Genomic DNA, 20169 nt, shown 5'->3' on the forward strand with positions numbered 1-20169 from the left:
GGAAGGTTTTGTACACCTTTTTCAGTAGTGGCATTAATGCCTTCGAGCCAGCACCTCCATTCAATGTGATCATGGCTGATCATCCACAATCAGTACCCCGTTCCTACCTTCTCCCCATATCCCTTGACTCCACTATCTTTAAGAGCTCTATCTAACTCTCTTGAAAGCGTCGAGAGAAACTGGCCTCCACCGCCCTCTGAGGCAGAGAATTCCACAGACTCGCCACTCTCTGGGTGAAAGAATGTTTCCTTGTCTCCGTTCTAAATGGCTTACCCCTTATTCTTAAACCTTAAAAATTCTGGACTCCCCCAACATCGGGAACATGTTGCCTGCCTCTAGCGTGTCCAAACCCTTAACATTCTTAGATGTTTCAATGAGATCCCCTCTCATCCTTCTAAACTCCAGAGTAAGGGAATGAAGAAGCTGAGGACATGGGTTTGGAGTGAGGGGAAAGATTGAACAGGAACCCAAGCGGCAATGTTTTCCCACACGTGTATGGAATGAGCTACAGGAGAGGGTACATGAGGCAAGGAGCATAACAACATGGTCAGGGTTTAGATTTACGAAGATAGACACAAAATGCTGGATTAACTCAGCGGGACAGGCAGCGTTTCTGGAGGGAAGGAATGGGTGATGTTTCGGGTCGAGGCCCTTCTTCAGCGCACGGGGCAGTAAACTAAACTGGAACTTTTTGTCTCAGATGCGTGAGAATCAGAAAGAAGCAACGTCGGTGGATCAGGACCCGTTCTCGGAGTCGATAAAGAGCAGTGAGTATAGGAGGGGGGGCTCTGTACACTCTGGCGATATAACAAGGTGCCACCTTCAGACCACTTTGAAGCCAAGTTGGCTGGTGTGAAATCTCCAAGCATCGGGCAGAGCTGTGCTGTGAGTCAGTAATGCCAGAGGTCGTGTGTGTGTGTGTGTGTGTTTTTCTGTGTGTGTGTGTGTGTGTTCTGTGTGTGTGTGTGTGTGTGTGTGTGTGTGTGTGTGTTTCTGTGTGTGTGTGTTTATGTGTGTGTGTGTGTGTGTGTGTGTGTGTGTGTGTGTGTGTGTGTGTGTGTTTGTGTGTGTGTTTGTGTGTGTGTGTGTGTGTGTGTGTGTGTTGTGTGTGTGTGTGTGTGTGTGTGTGTGTGTGTGTGTGTGTGTGTGTGTGTGTGTTTCTGTGTGTGTGTGTGTGTGTGTGTGTGTGTGTGTGTGTGTTTTTGTGTGTGTTTGTGTGTGTGTGTGTTTGTGTGTGTGTGTGTGTGTGTGTGTGTGTGTGTGTGTGTGTGTGTGTGTGTGTGTTTCTGTGTGTGTGTGTGTGTGTGTGTGTGTGTGTGTGTGTGTGTGTGTGTGTGTGTGTGTGTGTGTGTGTGTGTGTGTGTGTGTGTGTGTGTGTGTGTACACTGTACCTCGATGTACCACGTGACAATAAACCAAACTGAACCTTATGAACGGTAAGGGGTCGCCAGATGTGGTAAATGAACCAGCAGTTGGAGAATGGAGTGGAGCATCACCACGTATTGCTGGGAACCCTGCAGCGAAATACAGCTCGATCTGCTCCTGATCACAGTCACCTCCACCCAGGCAAATCCTAATTATAACCACAGCACAGTTGGCCAAGAAATCAAACATTATCCCTTATCCTTATCCCTCCTCCTACCTTCACCTTTCTTCTGTCTGTGTGTGTGTGTGTGTCCCTCTCTCTTACACACACATGTGCACACAGGCACATATACATACACACACATGCGCAGGTGTACAGGCACACGTGTGTGCGTACACACACACATAAAAGCACGCGCACGCAGGCACATACGCACACATGCACACATCTGAATCTGACATGTGCACGCACACGCATACACAGTTGTGCAGCCTCCTGTGCACGCACACACATAATAGCATTCACACGCGGGCAAATACACACACATGCAAATACACACACATGCAGACACACAATGTCAGGGGCGACACGGTGGTGCAGCGGTAGAGTTGCTGCCTTATAACGCTTGCAGCACCAGAGACCCGGGTTCGATCCCGACTACGGGCGCTGTCTGTACGGAATTTGCACGCTCTCCCCGTGACCTGCGTGGGTTTTCTCCTCGATCTTCAGTTTTCCCCCCCACACTCCAAAGACGTGCAGGTTTGTAGGTTAATTGGCTCAGTGTAAATCTAAATTGGCCCAAGTGTGTGTGTGTGTGTGTGTGTAGGATAGTGTTAATGTGCGGGGATCGCGGTCGGTGCCGACTCGATGGGCCGAAGGGCCTGTTTCCGCGCTGTATCTCTAAACCGAAGAATGTAATTGTAATAAAAAGGACATAAATACAACCGCCCTCTCTTTAACATCTTGCCCATGTCAGCCTTACAGCAGCCTGTGTGTGGCACGACTGAAGGGGGGGGGAAGGAGTTAATTGTGCAGTGAACACAATGCATGAACTGTGACCTTGCCCCACTGTATACTTGACAGAACACAGATCATTTATCTCCAGGCTTGAGAACTCTGACAAAGGCCCCAGGCCCCATTCTCCACCCACCCTCCATACAATGGAAGCAGGTGTCTTGGAGCTAACCTTATCCTCGGCTGATCGAGAACGACCCAATGTATCCTGGTTTTGCAATTTATTTCCCCCCTTCTCCGTTTAAATTTAAATTGAAGGTTTCCCAAATCCCAAATTAAGGGGGCTGCTGCCTCGCAGAGTCAGAGAGCCGGGGTCGATCCTAACAATAGACAATAGGTGCAGGAGTAGGCCATTCGGCCCTTCGAGCCAGCACCGCCATTCAATGTGATCATGGCTGATCATTCCCAATCAGTACCCCGTTCCTGCCTTCTCCCCATATCCCCTGACTCCGCTATCTTCAAGAGCCCTATCTAGCTCTCTCTTGAAAGCATCCAGAGAACCGGCCTCCACCCCCCTCTGAGGCAGAGAATTCTACAGACTCACCACTCTCTGTGAGAAAAAGTATTTCCTCGTCTCCGTTCTAAATGGCTTACTAAACTGTGGCCCCTAGTTCTGGACTCCCCCAACATGTTTCCTGCCTCTAGTGTGTACAACCCCTTAACAATCTTATATGTTTCAATGAGATCCCTTCTCATCCTTCTAAACTAAACAGTGTACAAGCCCAGCTGCTCCATTCTCTCAGCATATGACAGTCCCGCCATCCCGGGAATTAACCTTGTAAACCTACGCTGCACTCCCTCAATAGCAAGAATGACCTCGGCTGATGCCCGTTTTCACATTCTCCCTGTGACCACATGGGTCCTCTCCAGGCACTCCGGTTTCCTGCCACATCCCTACCTATCTATCTATCTATCTATCTATTAATATATAAAACTCAAACCCATCCGTCTGCCTGCAGTACGGATCCCTTCCTGCCTTTTGATTCGTTGACGGCTGCTCCTTCCTATCAGCTTCCAACACACTTCAAAACAAAGTTGCAAGACAGGAACACTCTGAACTTTTCACCTCAATGGGATATCACAGCAAGTGCTTCAACAGGAGGGGGAGGGCCAATTGGTATTGCAATTGGAATTGTTGCAGCAGGCAGGGGAGGTGCAATTGGATTTTTTTTTCAATCCACTGCTGAGGGAGGCAGGGGAGTGCTGGAATCTTACATTTGGGAATGGGTTCAGTTCCGTTGGAGGAGACGGGTGCATGGTGGAATATTGGGTTGGGGGATCACACCATTGGGGGAGCAGACCCAACGGGTCTGCACTTGATCTAGTGTCCTTTAATTCCAAGGCTGTGCCCGCTGGTCCTAGACTCGTCCCACTCAGGGAAACATCCTCTCCTCATCCGCTCTATCCAGGTCTTTCACTGCCGTAACTCTTCAAGGGGCGCAAGTCTGGAGTCACAACGTCAATTGATTTTGCTTTTCTTTAATCTTGTGTTACAGATTGTTCACTCCAGTGAATGCAAACGTGCCAGATACACCTCGACGTTGAAGTCGCACAAACTTCCCTCAAATATAACTGGGCCGTACCTCCAGCATTAACTCCAGTACATTCTGGTACAAGCCATCCTTGAGTGTAAGTCAAGTGCAGTGTGCAGGACCAGTGAACAAAACTGCTCCAAGAATCTTAAGTTTTAAAGTTTGCAGCCTTCCAAAAAAAAAAAAAATCATTCTTAGTAGAAGGATTTATTTGTTTTCATAGAGGTAATATATTTACCAAGTCGCTGCTGAGAGAGAGCAGTCTTATTTAAGTTTGGCCTAAGTTAGGCTTGTAATTTTTAGGAGAGTCCTCCTTGTCTTTATTTTTTCCCCAATGGTATCACCAAGTGTTTTGGTTTACCAGGGACTCGAGAGACTGCAGATGGTGGAATCTTGAGGGAAATGTCGGAGGAAAGTGTTGGAGTAACTCAGCGGGTCAGGCAGCATCTGCGGAGAACATGGGACCTTGGTGCTTTGGGCCGGGACCCTTGTTGGAGTAACTCACAGCGGGTCAGTCAGGGTCTGTGGAGGGGGTGGACAGATGGCAACATCTGTGATATGAAACGAGGACAGGGTTCCCCGAAACGTCGCCTCTCCATTTTCCTCCACAGATGCTGCCTGACCCGCTGAGTACCTCCAGCACCTTGTTCTTTACATTTTGTTCCACTGCTTGTCCTTTGAAGTACATCAGGGTTAGCTGCAGCAATGGGAACCGGCCACTGATCACCCGAACCAGGGGGCCAGCAGGTGAAAGAAAAGCAGGAGTAATGGGTCATTCCTTCTTGATACGTTTGTAAGTCATAGGAGCAGAATTAGGCCATTCAGCCCATTGTGTCTACCCCGCCAATCAATCATAGCTGATGCAGGGCGCCACAGTGGCACATGTAACAAGCTGTTTCCTCACTGCGCCAGTGATCCAGGTTCAATCCTGACCATGACCATAAGAGATAGAAGGAGAATTGGGCCATTCGGCCCATCGAGTCTTCTCTGCCATTCAATCATGATTTATGACACCCCTACTAATCAAGAATCTGTCTCTCTACCTTAAAAATATTCATTGACTTGGCCTCCACTGCCTTCTGTGGCAAAGAATTCCACAGATTCACCACCCTCTGACTAAAGAAATTCCTCCTCATCCCCTTCCCAAAGGAACGTCCCGTAATTCAGAGGCTGTGACCTCTAGCCCTAGACTCTCCCACTAGTGGAAACATCCTTTCCTTATCCACTATATCCAAGCCTTTCACTCTTCGGTAAGTTTCAATGAACTTCCCCCTCATCCTTCAAAACTCCAGCGAGCACAGGCCCAGTGCCGTCAAACGCTCATCATATGTTAACCCACTCATTGCTGGGATCGTTCTTGTAGACCATCTCTGGAGGGGAGAGAGGGGGAAGGGGGGGGAGGGGGGTGAAAGTGGAGGGGGTGGGAATGTTAGAGGTTTTCTAACATTGGAGAATACCTTGTTTCGACAGAGAGGGAATAGTTGCCCTTTGCTAGCTGTTAGCTGTTCAAGAGGTTAGGAGGTGGATTTAGACCGAAGAGAGACACAAAATGCTGGAGTAACTCAGCAGGGACAGGCAGCATCTCTGGAGAGAAGGAATGGGTGATGTTGCAGGTCGAGACCTTCGATTTAGACCAGGGAAACACATTCCAGTCGGGTTACTAACTAGTGTCTTTAGCGCTAATGATACATCAGGATCATTAATTGAGAGCCCTGGGTGCTCCCACTCCATGTATCAGCAAATAAAACCTGGAGCCCCTTTGCTTCACCAGGGAGAGATGTCTGCTGTTTCTCATCCGAAACTGTAGCAACTCAGGAAGCTGAAACACAATCAGTTCACTGTCCAAATAACTTTGTTTAAGAGGAGGAGATAAATTGGTGAGATCTTGCCGCAAGGATATAGTTGGCCTTCCAGGGCAGGCTGCCACGTTTGTGTAACACGAGATTCCTTTGCTCATTTTTCTTTGTCGCCTTTCATATTTTATGAGGGTTTCTCTAATGCCGAAACCCACCGCTTCGAGTGGAAAATCACATCTGCGTTTCCAACTTGTCTGTATCGCTGCCTTGTTAAAGTGACTTAATGAATGGTAAAAGTCACTGTCGCCCTGAATAAAAGTGAGAATAATGAACGTTTAAACTCTGTGTAATAAAAGTACTGGTTTAAATCGAAGCGCTGGAGCAACTCAGCGGGTGAGGCAGCATCTCTGGAGAGAAGGAATTGGCTGAATTTCGGGTCGAGATTTTCCCACAGTTGGTCCATATCCCTCTAAACCGTTCCTCTCCATGAATTTGTCCAAGTGTTTTTTTAAATGTTATTACAATACCTGTCCCAACTACAAGATTACAAGATAGATTTATTTGTCACATGTGCCAGTTGGCACAGTGAAATGTGAACTCCCTCCTCTGGCAACTAATTCCATACACCCACCTTGTGAAAATGTTGCCCTTTGGGTCCCTATTAAATCTTTCCTGTCTCATCCCCAAACATATGTCTTAGAAACATAGAAACATAGAAAATAGGTGCAGGAGTAGGGCATTCAGCCCATTCAATATGATCATGGCTGATCATCCAACTCGGTATCCTATACCTGCCTTCTCTCCATACCCCCTTATCCCTTTAGCCACAAGGGCCACATCTAACTCCCTCTTAAATATAGCCAATGAACTGTGGCCTCAACTACCTTCTGTGGCAGAGAATTCCACAGATTCACCACTCTCTGTGTGAAAAAATGTTTTTCTCATCTCGGTCCTGAAAGATTTCCCCTTTATCCTTAAACTGTGGCCCCCTTGTCCTGGACTTCCCCAACATCGGGAACAATCTTCCTGCATCTAGCCTGTCCAACCCCTTAAGAATTTTGTGAGTTTCTATAAGATCCCCCCCTCAATCTTCTAAATCTTGTGGTTCTTGATTCCTCTTATCCTAGGTAAAAGTCTAAAGTAGGGTTTCAACCCGAAACGTCGCCTATTTCCTTCGCTCCATAGATGCTGCCTCACCAGCTGAGTTTCTCCAGCATTTTTGTCTATATCTAAAAGACTATGCGTTCACCTTATAATTTCCCCTCGTGATTTTATTCACCTCTATAAATTCACTCTTCAACCTTGTGCGCTCCAAGGATTAATTGTCAACTGCAGATGCTGGTTTACACTGAAGATAGACACAAAAGGCTGGAGTAACTCAGTGGGACAGGCAGCATCTCTGGATACGAGGAATGGGTGACGTTTCGGGTCGAGATGCTGCCTGTCCCGCTGAGTTACTCCAGCATTTTGTGTCGATCACCAAGGGTTACAGTTTCCCGAACCTTCGTCCCTTCCCTCTCCACATGAAGCAGATGGTGTTTCATCCCCTGGAATATCACACACACAATAACGTGTTACCCACGTCTGAGAGCATTCACACTTGCAGGGTGGAATGTGGATGTGCAGGAGCTGGGAAAATCTGAATGACAATGGAACAGGCACTTGACATTTCTCGAGGGCTGTTTGCTTCCTCTATAAACATGCCTGACCTATTATCTGCTGCAAACGCTTCAAGTGTTTGGACTGGGACAGGTCCAGTCAATGACATTGTAATAGATCTTCCAATCCAATATCACCATCTTTCATCGATCTACACTTAGAATTGGCACACGTCTACCAGTTTCAGCCTGGTCCCTGTTTTAAAGTGTGTAGGAAGGAACTGCAGATGCTGCATTAAACCGAAGATAGACACAAAACGCTGGAGTAACTCAGCGGGACCGGCAGTATCTCTGGAGAGAAGGGAAGGGTTTAAAGCTGTTTTATCTTTCCCTGTTTAATTTCCCAGCCGATTCACAAATTGTTAAATTATGATTTTTGACCAGATTTGTCACGTTTTGCTGTGTGTGTTCTTCTTCCCAGATTTAATTTCCTCTTTTATTTGATTTTTTTTTTCTTCTTGAGATCAAATGCTGGAAATAGAGTGAGGAAAATCTCAGTGAGATTCTGGTCAAACATGTATCTTGGCAAGTCAATACTTTAGTTTAAGTTTAGAGATACAGCGATGCAAGGGGGCCCTTTGGCCCATCAGGTCCATGCCGACCCCGCACATTAACAATATCCGACACCCACTAGGGACAATTTTTTTAAAACATTTACACCGAGCCAATTAACCTACAAACCTGCACGTCTTTGGAATGTGGGAGGAAACCGAAGATCTCAGAGAGAGCCCACGCAGGTCACGGGGAGAACGTACAAACTCCGTGGTCAGTATCGAACCCGGGTCTCTATGGCGCTCTGAGACAGCAGCTGCACCACCGTGCCACCCGTAATACTGAAACAACCCCCATTACCTGCTGGTTTTGCCAATGCTGTGGTGCCCAAGCGTTTTATACATTGAATTTCCAGCTGAATTCGAACCAAATTCAAAACCAGAACATAAAGACTTACGCAGCAGCCAAAATCCCGGCCTAAAATCCTCGAAAGACCATCAGCAAAATTGTAGTACTATCTTTAATTAATTAAAATATTTATTTAATTTGAGTGGACAACTCTTTGCCACTTTATAGCTCTGTCCCACGGTAGGAGTTCATTCCAAGAGCTCTCCCGAGTTTAAAAAAAATCAAACTCGTGGGAAGCACGGAGAATGAATGTAGCGGGTACGTCGGAGCTCGGGGATGTCTCTTAGCGGCTCGTAACGCTAACGGCAGGTAAGCTCGGGAAGACTCGTGAAGATTTTTCAACACGATGAACAATGTCCACGAGAGCCTCGAGTACCGACGAGTGGCCATTACCGTAAATCTCCGAGTTGGAATCAGGGCAAACTCGGGGAGAGCTCTTGGAATGAACTCGTACCGTGGGGACGGGGCTTCAAGGGCTGGAGGAACTCAGCGGGTCAGGCAGCATCTGCGGAGGGAATAGACAGGCCCGGTTTTGGCTTCTTCCGATAGATTGGTTCATATAGCACAGATGCTGCCTGAACCGCTGACTTTAGTTCAGAGATATAGCATAGAAACAGGCCCTTTGGCCCCACTGAGTCCATGCTGACCCTTGATTACTCATCAGTTATTCCACTTTCTAATGCACTCCTTACACACTAGGGAAAACATTGCTACTCAATTAACCCAACGTGTAGGAAGGAACTGCAGATGCTGGTTTAAACCGAAGATAGACACAAAGTGCTGGAGTAACTCAGCGGGACAGACAGCATCTCTGGAGAGAAGGAATGGGTGACGTTTTGGGTCGAGACCCTTCTTCAGACCCGTCTCTGGAATTCTCTGCCACAGAAGGTAGTTGAGGCCACAGTTCATTGGCTATATTTAAGGGGGAGTTAGGTGTGGCTAAAGGTATCAGTGGGTATGGAGAGAAGGCAGGTACAGGATACTGAGTTGGATGATCAGCCATGATCATATTGAATGGCGGTGCAGGCTCGAAGGGCCGAATGGCCTACTCCTGCACCTATTGTCTATTGTCTATTGACCCGAAACGTGACCCATTCCTTCTCTCCAGACATGCTGCCTGTCCTGCTGAGTTACTCCAGCATTTCGTGTCCATCTTCGGCTTAAACCAGCACCTGCAGTTCCTTCCTACACACGGGGAAGATGGCATTGAGGCTGGCAAAGAGCGCAGAGAAACGCCTTTAAGTGTGAAAAATAGTACAAAGCCTCAGACACCACGCCGAACTTCCTAAAGTTTTAGCGCTGTTGATAATGGAATCGCTTTATGGCCGTCTGCAATCACACTGCAATAAAAAGCAGCTAACCCCTCTGTGCTGCGAATGGGTGTCTGCTGAGCACTGGCGAGGCTGTTAAAATATTTTATATCGACGCAAAGAGACGGGAGAAAGCCCACAGTTAATGCCTCGAGTCTGACCCTGAGCTGGGTAATTACAAACAGATTGTCCTTGGAACACTATTCCACAGAGACTCTAAGATTCCAATTCTTCACAGGGGCCTCTATGTTTTAACTAACCTAACCCTCACTGCGGCTCTATTGTATGTTACCCCCCCCCCCCCCCCCCCCCCCCCCCCCCCCCCCCCCCCATTGCATCAATCATTTATTGTCTACAAGGCATTGCACAAAATATCAAGGCGTTCTTATTTTTCCCGGGAAGCTATTTATAGCAGTCCCATGTTAAAAGATCAATGCAGATTTAGAGGGAATCTAGTCTGCCAATTTGTGTACTGTTTGCACTGAGCATGTTTTAGCCTCCACCTCCCCACCTCCCCATCTCTCGTCTGTCTCTCTCAATTCAATTTCAATTTAAAAACTTTATTGGCATGATAAAAAATTGTTATATTGCCAAAGTATAAAACATGACATACATATTTTTTAAAACGCGTAGGTATAAATACAAGTATACAGTGCATGGATAGATATGTCCCTGTACATAAACTCGCAATAGGCCTGTAGCCCTTTATTGATTGCTGCACGTTCTTGCAGCTGTAAGCAGCACAACACAATAGCAAGTTTAGCAATTCAATATTAATGTCTTAGTGTCAGTTAATGTCAATTAGTGTGTGTGTGTACATATGTGTGCATGTTGGTCATTCACCGTCTCTCAGGTTGTGGCATGCTGTCACGTATTGTGCATCAAGATGTGCCGTATTTCCTTTTCGAAGGATTATTCTTAGTTTTGATGTAACATCTAGTTCTTTAAAATCAGGGGTTGCCACACTGAGTTTGTCAAAGTCTGCTTTCCTTGTTTTGTCAATTTGTTTTGCATTTTAGGAGGAAGTGCATCTCTGTTTCAACCTCATCTGTCAAACAGTGGCCGTATATTCTGTTTTCTCATGGTTGCCAGAATCTTCCTATTTCTCTCTCTCCCTCCCCCCCCCCCCCCCCCCCCCCCCCCCCCCCCCCCCACCCCCCCCCCCCCCCCCCAGCCCCAGCCACATCTCTCCAGAAAAACTCGAGTGCTTTCACTTTCAGACTGTTTATGTAACTTGGTGCAGTTTCTGTACACACTGCCGCTCAGACAAAGGCGGGTGACTACCAAATGTATACAGGTAGCGACTCCCTCCCAGAGTAAACTCTCAGTTCTCTGTTCCATAAACAGCGGCCGATCCCCAAGACACCCCCCCCCCCCTCCCCCCCTCCACGCTTCTTGCCACAGCCGTGTTTATTTGAGTATTCATTTTATTATGAGCCATTAAAATTACAATCTGCCAGAGTAACTTTTTTGAGGGAAGAATGGATTTGTTTTTTAAACGAAGCAGTTTAAAGTGAGATGCTGCCTCCTGCTCCACTGAGTTACTCCAGCATTTTGTGTCTTTACCTTCGGTTTAAACCAGCATCTGCAGTTCCTTCCCACACACAAAGCAGTTTCAATGTTCACGAAGGATTCTTTAAAAGTAATATTTATTAAGGGGTTGAAAAGAGAAAAAATGATGAAATTCAGTGACAGCATTCACTATATTCCTGGAAGAACTCAGCGGGTCGGGCAGCATTTGGGGAGGGAATGGGCAGATTGTGATTCGGATCGGGAGCCTTCTTCACATTGGTGTGGGGAAGGGAGGGGAGGGGAGGGGAGGGGAGTGGGGTGAAGCTGGATAAGAGATGCGTGGACGGGACAAAGCTTGTGTTTTTCTCAAGATTCCAGCATCTATAATTCCTATAGCATCTCAAGATTCCAGCATCTATAGTTCCTATAGCATCTCAAGATTCCAGCATCTATAGTTCCTATAGCATCTCAAGATTCCAGCATCTATAGTTCCTATAGCATCTCAAGATTCCAGCATCTATAGTTCCTATAGCATCTCAAGATTCCAGCATCTATAGTTCCTATAGCATCTCAAGATTCCAGCATCTATAGTCTGATGAAGGGTTTCGGCCCGAAACGTTGCCTATTTCCTTCGCTCCATAGATGCTGCATCACCCGCTGAGTTTCTCCAGCAATTTTGTCTACCTTCTATAGTTCCAGACTTTGTCCTACCCCCACCACCCTTGTCCAGCTTTCTCCACCTCCCCATGAGAGGAATAGATCGGGTAGATGCACAGAGTCTCTTGCCCAGAGTAGGGGAATCGGGGACCAGAGGACATACGTTTAAGGTGAAGGGGAAAATATTTAATGGGAATCTGATGGGTAACTTATTCACACAAAGGGTGGTGGGTGTATGGAACAAGGTGCTGGAGGAGGTAGTTGAGGCAGGGACCATCGCAACATTTAAGAAACAGACAGGTACATGGTTAGGACAGGTTTAGAGGGATATGGACTAATGGGGCTAGTGTAGTTGGGAAATGTTGGCCTGTGTGGGCAGGTTGGGCCGAAGACCCTGTTTCCACTCTGTGACTCTACTCCAATCAGTCTGAAGAAGGATCCGCTTGGGGAGTCTGCATCCTGGGGGCATGAACATTGAATTCTCCCAATTTTGTTAGTCCTTGCTGTCCCCTCCCCTTCCTCAGCCCTCCTGCTGTCTCCTCCCATCCCCCAGCCTTCGGGCTCCTCCTCCTTTTTTCTTTCTTCTCCCCCCCCCCCCCCCCCCCCCCCCCCCCCCCCCACCCCCCCCCCCCCCCCCCCATAAACCCTTGACACCCGTTCTAATCAAGAATTTCTAATCTCTCTGCCTTAACAATATCCACTGACTTGGCCTCCACAGCCCTCTGTGGCAATGAGTTCCACACATTAACTACCCTCTGACTCTGAAGTTCCTCCTCACCTCCTTTCTAAAAGAGCTGTTGCCCCTACCCGATCTCACAAAGACCCCACAGCCAATGAATTACTTTTGCATGCAAAGTCCCCAACACTTCAATCTTCACTTCACTTCAGCAAGATCCCAGAAGCAACAACGCAACCATAACAGCGATGCAGGGAACTGCAGATGCTGGATTTTCGAGCCAAAACAGAAAGTCCTGGAGGGACCCTGCGGATCAGGATAAGAGGGAAGTCTTTTAGGACCGAGATGAGAAAAACATTTTTCACACAGAGAGTGGTGAATCTGTGGAATTCTCTGCCACAGAAGGTAGTTGAGGCCACAGTTCATTGTTTATATTTAAGAGGGAGTTAGATGTGGCCCTTGTGGCTAAAGGGATCAGGGGGGTATGGAGAGAAGGCAGGTATGGGATACTGAGTTGGATGATCAGCCATGATCATATTGAATGGCGGGTGCAGGCTCGAAGGGCCGAATGGCCTACTCCTGCACCTAATTTCTATGTTTCTATGATCAGGCAACACCTGTGGACAGGTAACAAGCACCCCCTCTATGACACACTTGTCAACTTGAGGAGCGCCTTCAGCAACAGAGTGGTTCCACCAAGATGCAGCACAGAACACCACAGGAGATCCTTCTTCCCTGTGGCTATCAAACTGTACAACTCCTCCCCCTTCTGTCGTGGGGTAGACTCAGACTGACTCCCACCCCCCCAATCATTTCCACTTGTCACTTTAATTTAATGTTTCATGGATCTTGTGTTTTATGAAGGTTACACAGAAAAGCTGGAGAAACTCAGCGGGTGCAGCAGCATCTATGGAGCGAAGGAAATAGGCAACGTTTCGGGCCGAAACCCTTCTTCAGACCGTTTTATGAATGTTGGCAGATCAGTTTCCCTCCTGGGATAACTAAAGTTGTATCGTACATTTGTGGTTGGGACCCTTCTTCAGACTGTGAGTCATGAGGAGAGGAGGCGGGTGGAGAGTGGTAGTGATAGGTGGGGGGAGGTGGGGGGGGGGGGGGGGGGGTACAAGGTTGATTGGCAGATGGGTGGAGTAAGTGGCAAAGGCTGGAGATGAGAAGGAGACAAAAGGATTCAGTTTAGTTTATTGTCACGTGTACCGAGGTACAGTGTTGCAGCTTTTTGTTGCATGCTATCCAGTCAGCGGAATGACAACACATGATTACAATTGAGCCATTTACAGTGTATAGAGACATGATAAGGGAATATTGTTTAGTGCAAGGTTAAAGCCAGCAAGGTCCCATCAAGGATAGTCCGAGTGTCACCAATGAGGTAGATAGTAGTTCAGTAGTTCGGCTGGTGTCAGATGAAGGAAGAAGAGGAGAAATGTAAAACTGGAGGGAGGGAGATGGATGGAAGGGCACAGAGGGGAGGGGAAAGAGGGAAATATGGGAATCCCGGATGGGAAGATGTGTGTCTGGAGAGAGGGTGAGTAGGAGTGGTGTGATTTTGCTGGTGGGGAAAAAATGAGCATGTGGGGAGGGGAGGGGGGTTTGGCATGGGGGGGGGGGGGGGGGGGGGGGGGACTGGGTTAGGACAGGGCTACTTCTCGAAATTGGAAAATCCAACATTCACACACAGCAACAAAAACTGCAGATGCTGATTAATACACAAAAGGACTCTTACATAGAAGCATAGAAATTAGGTGCAGGAGTAGGCCATTCGGCCCTTCGAGCCTGCACCGCCATTCAATATGATCATGGCTGATCATCCAACTCAGTATCCCGTACCTGCCTTCTCTCCATACCCTCTGATCCCCTTAGCCACAAGGGCCACATCTAACTCCCTCTTAAGTATAGCCAATGAACTGTCCTCGACTACCTTCTGTGGCAGAGAGTTCCAGAGATTCACCACTCTCTGTGTGAAAAAACTTCTTCTCATCTCGGTTTTAAAGGATTTCCCCCTTATCCTTAAGCTGTGACCCCTTGTCTTAGATCTTTTTTTTATATACTTTACAGGAATATGGTCCAAACGCGGGCATGAGGGACTAGTGTAGCTGGGACATGTTGGCCAGTGTGGGCAAGTTGGGCCGAAGGGCCTGTTTCCATGCTGTATCACTCTGTGAGTCTATGACACATAGTCGTATCGGATAACCCAAGCAGAACATGACGCGCGGTTCTTTTCCAATTAATGTACCAAACATGCCATCTCAATTCAGCTGAGGCACAGGGAACTGCAGATGCTGGAATCTTGATCGAGATACAAAGTGCTGGAGGAACTCAGCACTCGGCTCAGTCAGCCTCTGGGGAGGGGGAATAGACAGGCGACGTTTCTGATCGGGACCCTTCTTCACACAAGTATAAAAGCTGGCTACACAAAAAAGCTGGAGAAACTCAGCGGGTGCAGCAGCATCTATGGAGCGAAGGAAATAGGGTTTCGACCCGAAACGTTACCTATTTCCTTCAGGGTTTCGGCCCGAAACGTTGCCTATTTCATTCGCTCCATAGATGCTGCTGCACCCGCTGAGTTTCTCCAGCTTTTTTGTGTAACCTTCGATTCTCCAGCATCTGCAGTTCCTTCTTAAACACTATAAAAGCTGGCTGGCAGGTCAATTGAGAACGGATAGCAACAGCGACACACGCTACACGTTGTTCCGGACAATCTGACTGAATTTCCATTTCAATGTAAATAGGAGATAGTGGCACAATGCTGGAGTAACTCAGCGGGACAGGCAGCGTCTCCCGAGAGAAGGAATGGGTGACGTTTCGGGTCGAGACCCTTCTTCAAGGGAGAGACCGTGATGTGGTCGCGGGGAGAGGGTGGGGTAGAATCTTCCCCCTTTGCGTGACATATAAGTGGCGCTTAAGAGGCTTTTTGACAGCAGTGCGGGGAATGGGAGTGTGGATTACATACAGTGTGTGTTCCACTGAGTTACTCCAGCTTTTTGTGTCTCTCTTCGGCAAGTATATAGTTAAACCGAACTTGGCATCCATGTTCGGCACAGGCATTGTGGGCCGAAGGGGCCTGCTCTGTAATGTTTTCTGTAGGAAGGAACTGTAGATGCTGGTTTAAACCTAAGATAGACACACAAAAAAGCTGGAGTAACTCAGCGGGACAGGCAGCAGTTCTGGAGAGAAGGAATGGGTGACGTTTCGGGTCGAGACCCTTCTGTGCTGTTTTAACAGGCCCTTCGGCCCACCGAGTCCACACTAACACCACCCATCCTACACACACTAGGGACAAATGTACATCTTGTGTTCCATAAGCCAATTATCCTACAAACCTTTTGTTTAAGAAGGAGCTGCAGATGCTGGAAAAACGAAAAATGTCCAGCATCTGCAGTTCCTTCGTAAATACTTTGTCCATCAGTCTGAAGAAGGGTTTCGGCCCGAAACGTTGCCTATTTCCTTCGTCCCATAGATGCTGCTGCACCCGCTGAGTTTCTCCAGCACTTTTGTCTACCCTACAAACCTGTAGGTTTTTGGAGTGTGGGAAGAAACCGGAGCGCCCGGTGAAAAACCCGCGCGGTCACAGAGAGAACATACAGACCAAAGATACTATTCCCCGCTCTGGTATCTTTGGTACAGACTCCGTACAGACAGCACCCGTAGTCGGGATCGAACCCGGGGCCTCTGGCGCTGTCAGGCAACGACTCTACCGCTGCGCCACCCAACTCAGCCGCAACTTTCCAATGCACATGAGACCCGCTGAACCTCAACCTTCGAGCCAGCACCGCCATTCAATGTGATCATGGCTGATCATCCCCAATCAGTACCCCGTTCCTCCCCATATCCCCTGACTCCGCTATTTTTAAGAACCCTATCTAGCTCTCTCTTGAAAGCATCCAGAGAACCTGCCTCAGCAGAGAATTCCACAGACTCGCCACTCTCCGTGAGAAAAAGTGTTTCCTCGTCTCCGTTCTAAATGGCTTACTCCTTATTCTTAAACTGTGTGTGTGGCCCCTGGTTCTGGACTCCCCCAACATCGGGAACATGTTTCCTGCCTCTCGCGTGTTCAAGCCCTTAACAATCTTATATGTCTCAATGAGATGCCCTCTCATCCTTCTAAACTCCAGAGTGTACAAGCCCAGCTGCTCCATTCTCTCTGCATATGACAGTCCCGCCATCCCGGGAATTAATCTACGCTGCACTCTCTCAATAGCAAGAATGTCCTTCCTCAAATTAGGGGACCAAAACTGCACACAATATTCCAGGTGTGGTCTCACTAGGGCCCTGAACAACTGCAGAAGGACCTCTTTGCTCCTATATTCGACTGCTCTTGTTATGAAGGCCAACATGCCATTCGCTTTCCTCACTGCCTGCTGTACCTGCATGCTTACTGTCATAGACTGATGTGCAAGGACCCCCCAGATCCCGTTGTACTTCCCCTTTTCCCAACTTAACTCAATGCACGGAGACGGCGCGACAGACCGACGGGCAGTTTGATGACGGGATAATGGTGCGGGAAGTATCGGATTCGCCGTCAATCCGCGCACACGGGGAGAGAGACAGAAAAAACACAATTGCAGAAATCGAGGACATCTAATACAAAACCGTGGCCCGAATTTATTTCATATATACATTCGCTCAAGACCATAAATAGTGCCAAAAATGTGTACCACCTTTTGTACAACATTAATAAAAAAGTATTCGTACAAATCTAGCAGATGTCCCAGTCGTGCTTGTCCCATCGCCAGAGAGCCTGTAAACTGGACACGAAACGCTTGCTGAGTTTTGTTCGGTTTTTGAGTCGAGTCCAGCCAAATCCCAAAAGATTGTAGAGCGGGTATCCAGGGTTTGCACATGGCGTTTTAAAAAACAAAATCCCAGCCGGGAAACGGGGCTGATTCTAAAACAGAAATTATATCCAACGTGATCTTGAGCAGAAACACAAGAGGAAAAGTGCTGGAGGAACTCAGCGGGTCAGGCAGCGTCTGTGGAGGGGAATGGACTGCGGGTATTTCGTGCCTTCAGAATGTGTCTGCGGCTCAATGTGTTCTGTGAGCCTCGTGTGTGTGTGTGTGTGTGTCTGTGTGTGTGTGTGTGTGTCTGTGTGCGTGTGTGTGTGTGTGTGTGCCTGCCTGTGTGTGTGTGTGTGTGTGTGTGTGTGGTGTGTGTGTGCCTGTATGTGTGTGTGGGGGGGGGGGGGGGGGGGGGGGGCTATGTGTGGCTGTGTGTGTGTGTGTGTGTGTGTGTGTGTGTGTGTGTGTGTGTGTGTGTGTATGTGTGTGTGTGTGTGTGTGTGTGTGTGTGTGTGTCTGTGTGTGTGCCTGTGTGTGTGTGTGCCTGTGTGTGTGCTGTGTGTGTGTGTGTGTGCCTGTGTGTGTGTGCCTGTGTGTGTGTGCCTCTGTGTGTGTGCGTGCCATTGTGTGTGTGTCTGTGTGTGTGTGTGTGTGTGTGTGTGTGCCTGTGTGTGTGTGTGTTGTGTGTGTGTGTGTGTGTGTGTGTGTGTGTGTGTGTTTAGTTGCTAATCTGTAAACACTGCGCCGCTGCGTGTGTGGCTGTGTGTGTGCCTGTGTGTGTGCGCGCGTGTGTGTGTGTGTGTTCGTGTGTGTGTATGTGTGTGCGTGTGTGTGCCTCCGTGCGTGTGCGCCATTGCGTGTGTATGTGTGTGTTTAGTTGCTAATCTGTAAACACTGCGCCGCTGCGTGTGTGTGTGTGTTGTGTGTGTGTAAAGAGAGAGGAGGGCAGAGCAGAGATTGAAAAAACAAACAAACCTGCAAATAATTGTTTGCACAAAGTATTATAGAAACCACAAGCCTGGAAGCAGAATGAAGAGAAGTGGAGAACACGTGTGTGCCGCAGAGAAGTTGGACTCCGGGACACTTTGGTGCGGTTTTAAATCTGTTCTGTTTATTTCATAATCCTCATATTCATAATTCTCATCCGAGTCCGGCGTGGCCGTCAGAAACGAGTGGCCGTTGATGGCACAGAATTTCTCAATGTTTTCCTTCACCACCTCACAGAAAGGCCTCTCCACGCCGTCGCAGACACATGTGTTGAGCAGGATGCCAGTGGGGATGGAGAGGAGGTAGTGGATGGTGTCCCGGCACACGGTGGTGCACCTCCTCCCGTTAAAGAGCTGCCCGCAGTTGGAGAGGTAATCCTTCATCGCCCCGTGACACACCGACTCATCCTCGCACCTCTGCCGCGCTTTGGTGCATCCGAGGTCCGACTCGCCGCTGTATCTCCGGGGCAAGCAAGGCTCGATGGCTCTCTTTGCCCGCCTGCATTGCGCGTCCTGGTCACAGTCGCAGTCCTCCAAGTCCGGCCCGTTCACAGTCTGGTTGAGTTTGACCAGAGCGCCGATGCAGTGGCTCGGGCAGTGCCTCCGCAGGCCCTTCAGGAAGGGCTCGCAAGCCGCGCTGTACTGGCTGTAAGCCCACTTGCACTCCTTCTCCTGCTGGCAACGGAGCAGCGCCTGCCAACACACCGACTGAGCCCCGGTCACCGGCCTAAAGCACGCCACAACCGCCAGATACCAGCACAGTCTGACTGCCCGCAGCATTCTTCAGAGTTTGCACAACCATAAGCGCCCTGCTTTAAAGCGACCGCGTCGAATGCATCCCTCCAGCGGTATCCCAAGCGCTCGCCTGTCTCTCTCGCTGTAGGGGACCCTCGGAGTCGCATTCCAGCGGGGTTAAAACATCTCCCCTCTTCAATTCCCACCGGTGTTAGCGATCAAGCGAGCAGTTGACTCTTGGCGAGTTCCCTGACGGTACTGGCAGCATTGTTCGCCAAATGACCCATTCCTGTTGAAGGCGATATCTTCCCCCCCCCTTTGTTCCCAATTCTCCCAGTCCCACTCGCACAGCTGGGAACGGAGATTTGCCGCGGTTTTTTACGAGACCCAAAGACTTTTTTTTCTCACAGTCCCTCAACCCGTCTCTAAAGTGCCAACTGTTCCACTTCACGCCTGATTTGACTTTCTTGTATCTCCCTCTTTCTTCGAGAGAGAAAAAAGCGCCCAGCTCCCTGAAACTCTCGCATTTTCCCTCCCCAAAACGGCAGAGAGAGAGAGAGAGAGTCCCAAAAAAAAAAATCAAAAACAAGAGAGGGGGAAAAAAAAATCTCTTACTTTCATCCCGAAATGGGATTGGTCGAGTGAGTTTTTTTCTTAAGGGCTGTACAGATTGGGATCGGTTTCCATAGCGACTCTCAAAATTTTTTGGCAGGCCACACGTCACATACTGATCAAATGTTTATGTATCAAGTCCACGACGTGCGTGGTCTTGGAGGGGTTTTTTTTAAGGTTGAAAAAAAACACACACACACAAAGTATAAAACACTAGGGGGAGCAGGATTCTGTGAAGAGTGGAGAGGAGAAGTGATTATATCCAACATGTGAAATTCACATGAGATTCACACTTGAAAAATAACCCCCTTAAAACCACCTCCCCCCCCCGTCGTAGAAATGTGATTCACATTCCTCGTCTCCAGAGATGTTGCCTGTCCCGCTGAGTTACTGCAGCGTTTTGTGTCTAAGGTTTAAAACGGCTCCCTCCCTTCACAATTTGTTTGTGAAGATTGTTGCAATTTTTAGCTCAGCTAAAACCTGGGAGACTGATAAACAGCAAACATGTTTTCATTTGGCTCAGATTCTTCACCCCACCTCCCCTCTCTCAATCTCACACCCTGCACCATCCCCCCTTCCTAAAACTCCCTGAATAGCATTTTCTGGCCCGTTTCATTCC

At 48.4% G+C, this 20169-nt stretch overlaps 2 protein-coding genes across 2 annotated transcripts in view; one reads left to right on the forward strand and one right to left on the reverse strand.

Annotated features, from left to right (window-relative positions):
* Positions 1 to 5292, forward strand: part of ulk3 (unc-51 like kinase 3) — a 28177-nt gene extending 22885 nt beyond the window's left edge. Inside the window, exons 15-16 of the mRNA XM_055662535.1 lie at positions 701 to 767; positions 3877 to 5292. Of these exons, the coding sequence (XP_055518510.1) occupies positions 701 to 767; positions 3877 to 3893 (84 nt within the window). The 3' untranslated portion in view covers positions 3894 to 5292. The remainder of the gene's footprint in view (positions 1 to 700; positions 768 to 3876) is intronic.
* An 11720-nt stretch (positions 5293 to 17012) lies between these two features.
* On the reverse strand, positions 17013 to 19715 carry si:ch1073-459b3.2 (growth arrest-specific protein 1). Its single transcript, XM_055662531.1, has 2 exons — positions 18193 to 19715; positions 17013 to 17324 (listed from the first exon to the last, which is right to left on the reverse strand). Exon 1 carries the CDS (start codon positions 18981 to 18983, stop codon positions 18219 to 18221), a length of 765 nt encoding a protein of 254 aa, XP_055518506.1. The 5' UTR covers positions 18984 to 19715; the 3' UTR covers positions 17013 to 17324; positions 18193 to 18218.
* Positions 19716 to 20169: the final 454 nt, after the last annotated feature.

Source organism: Leucoraja erinacea, chromosome 36 (assembly GCF_028641065.1).
Source record: "Leucoraja erinacea ecotype New England chromosome 36, Leri_hhj_1, whole genome shotgun sequence".
NCBI classification, from domain to species: domain Eukaryota; kingdom Metazoa; phylum Chordata; class Chondrichthyes; order Rajiformes; family Rajidae; genus Leucoraja; species Leucoraja erinaceus.

Coding starts and splice junctions, on each gene's coding strand:
- si:ch1073-459b3.2 (XM_055662531.1), bottom strand. CDS start 18,983: ATGCTGCGGGCAGTCAGACTGTGCTGGTATCTGGCGGTTGTGGCGTGC.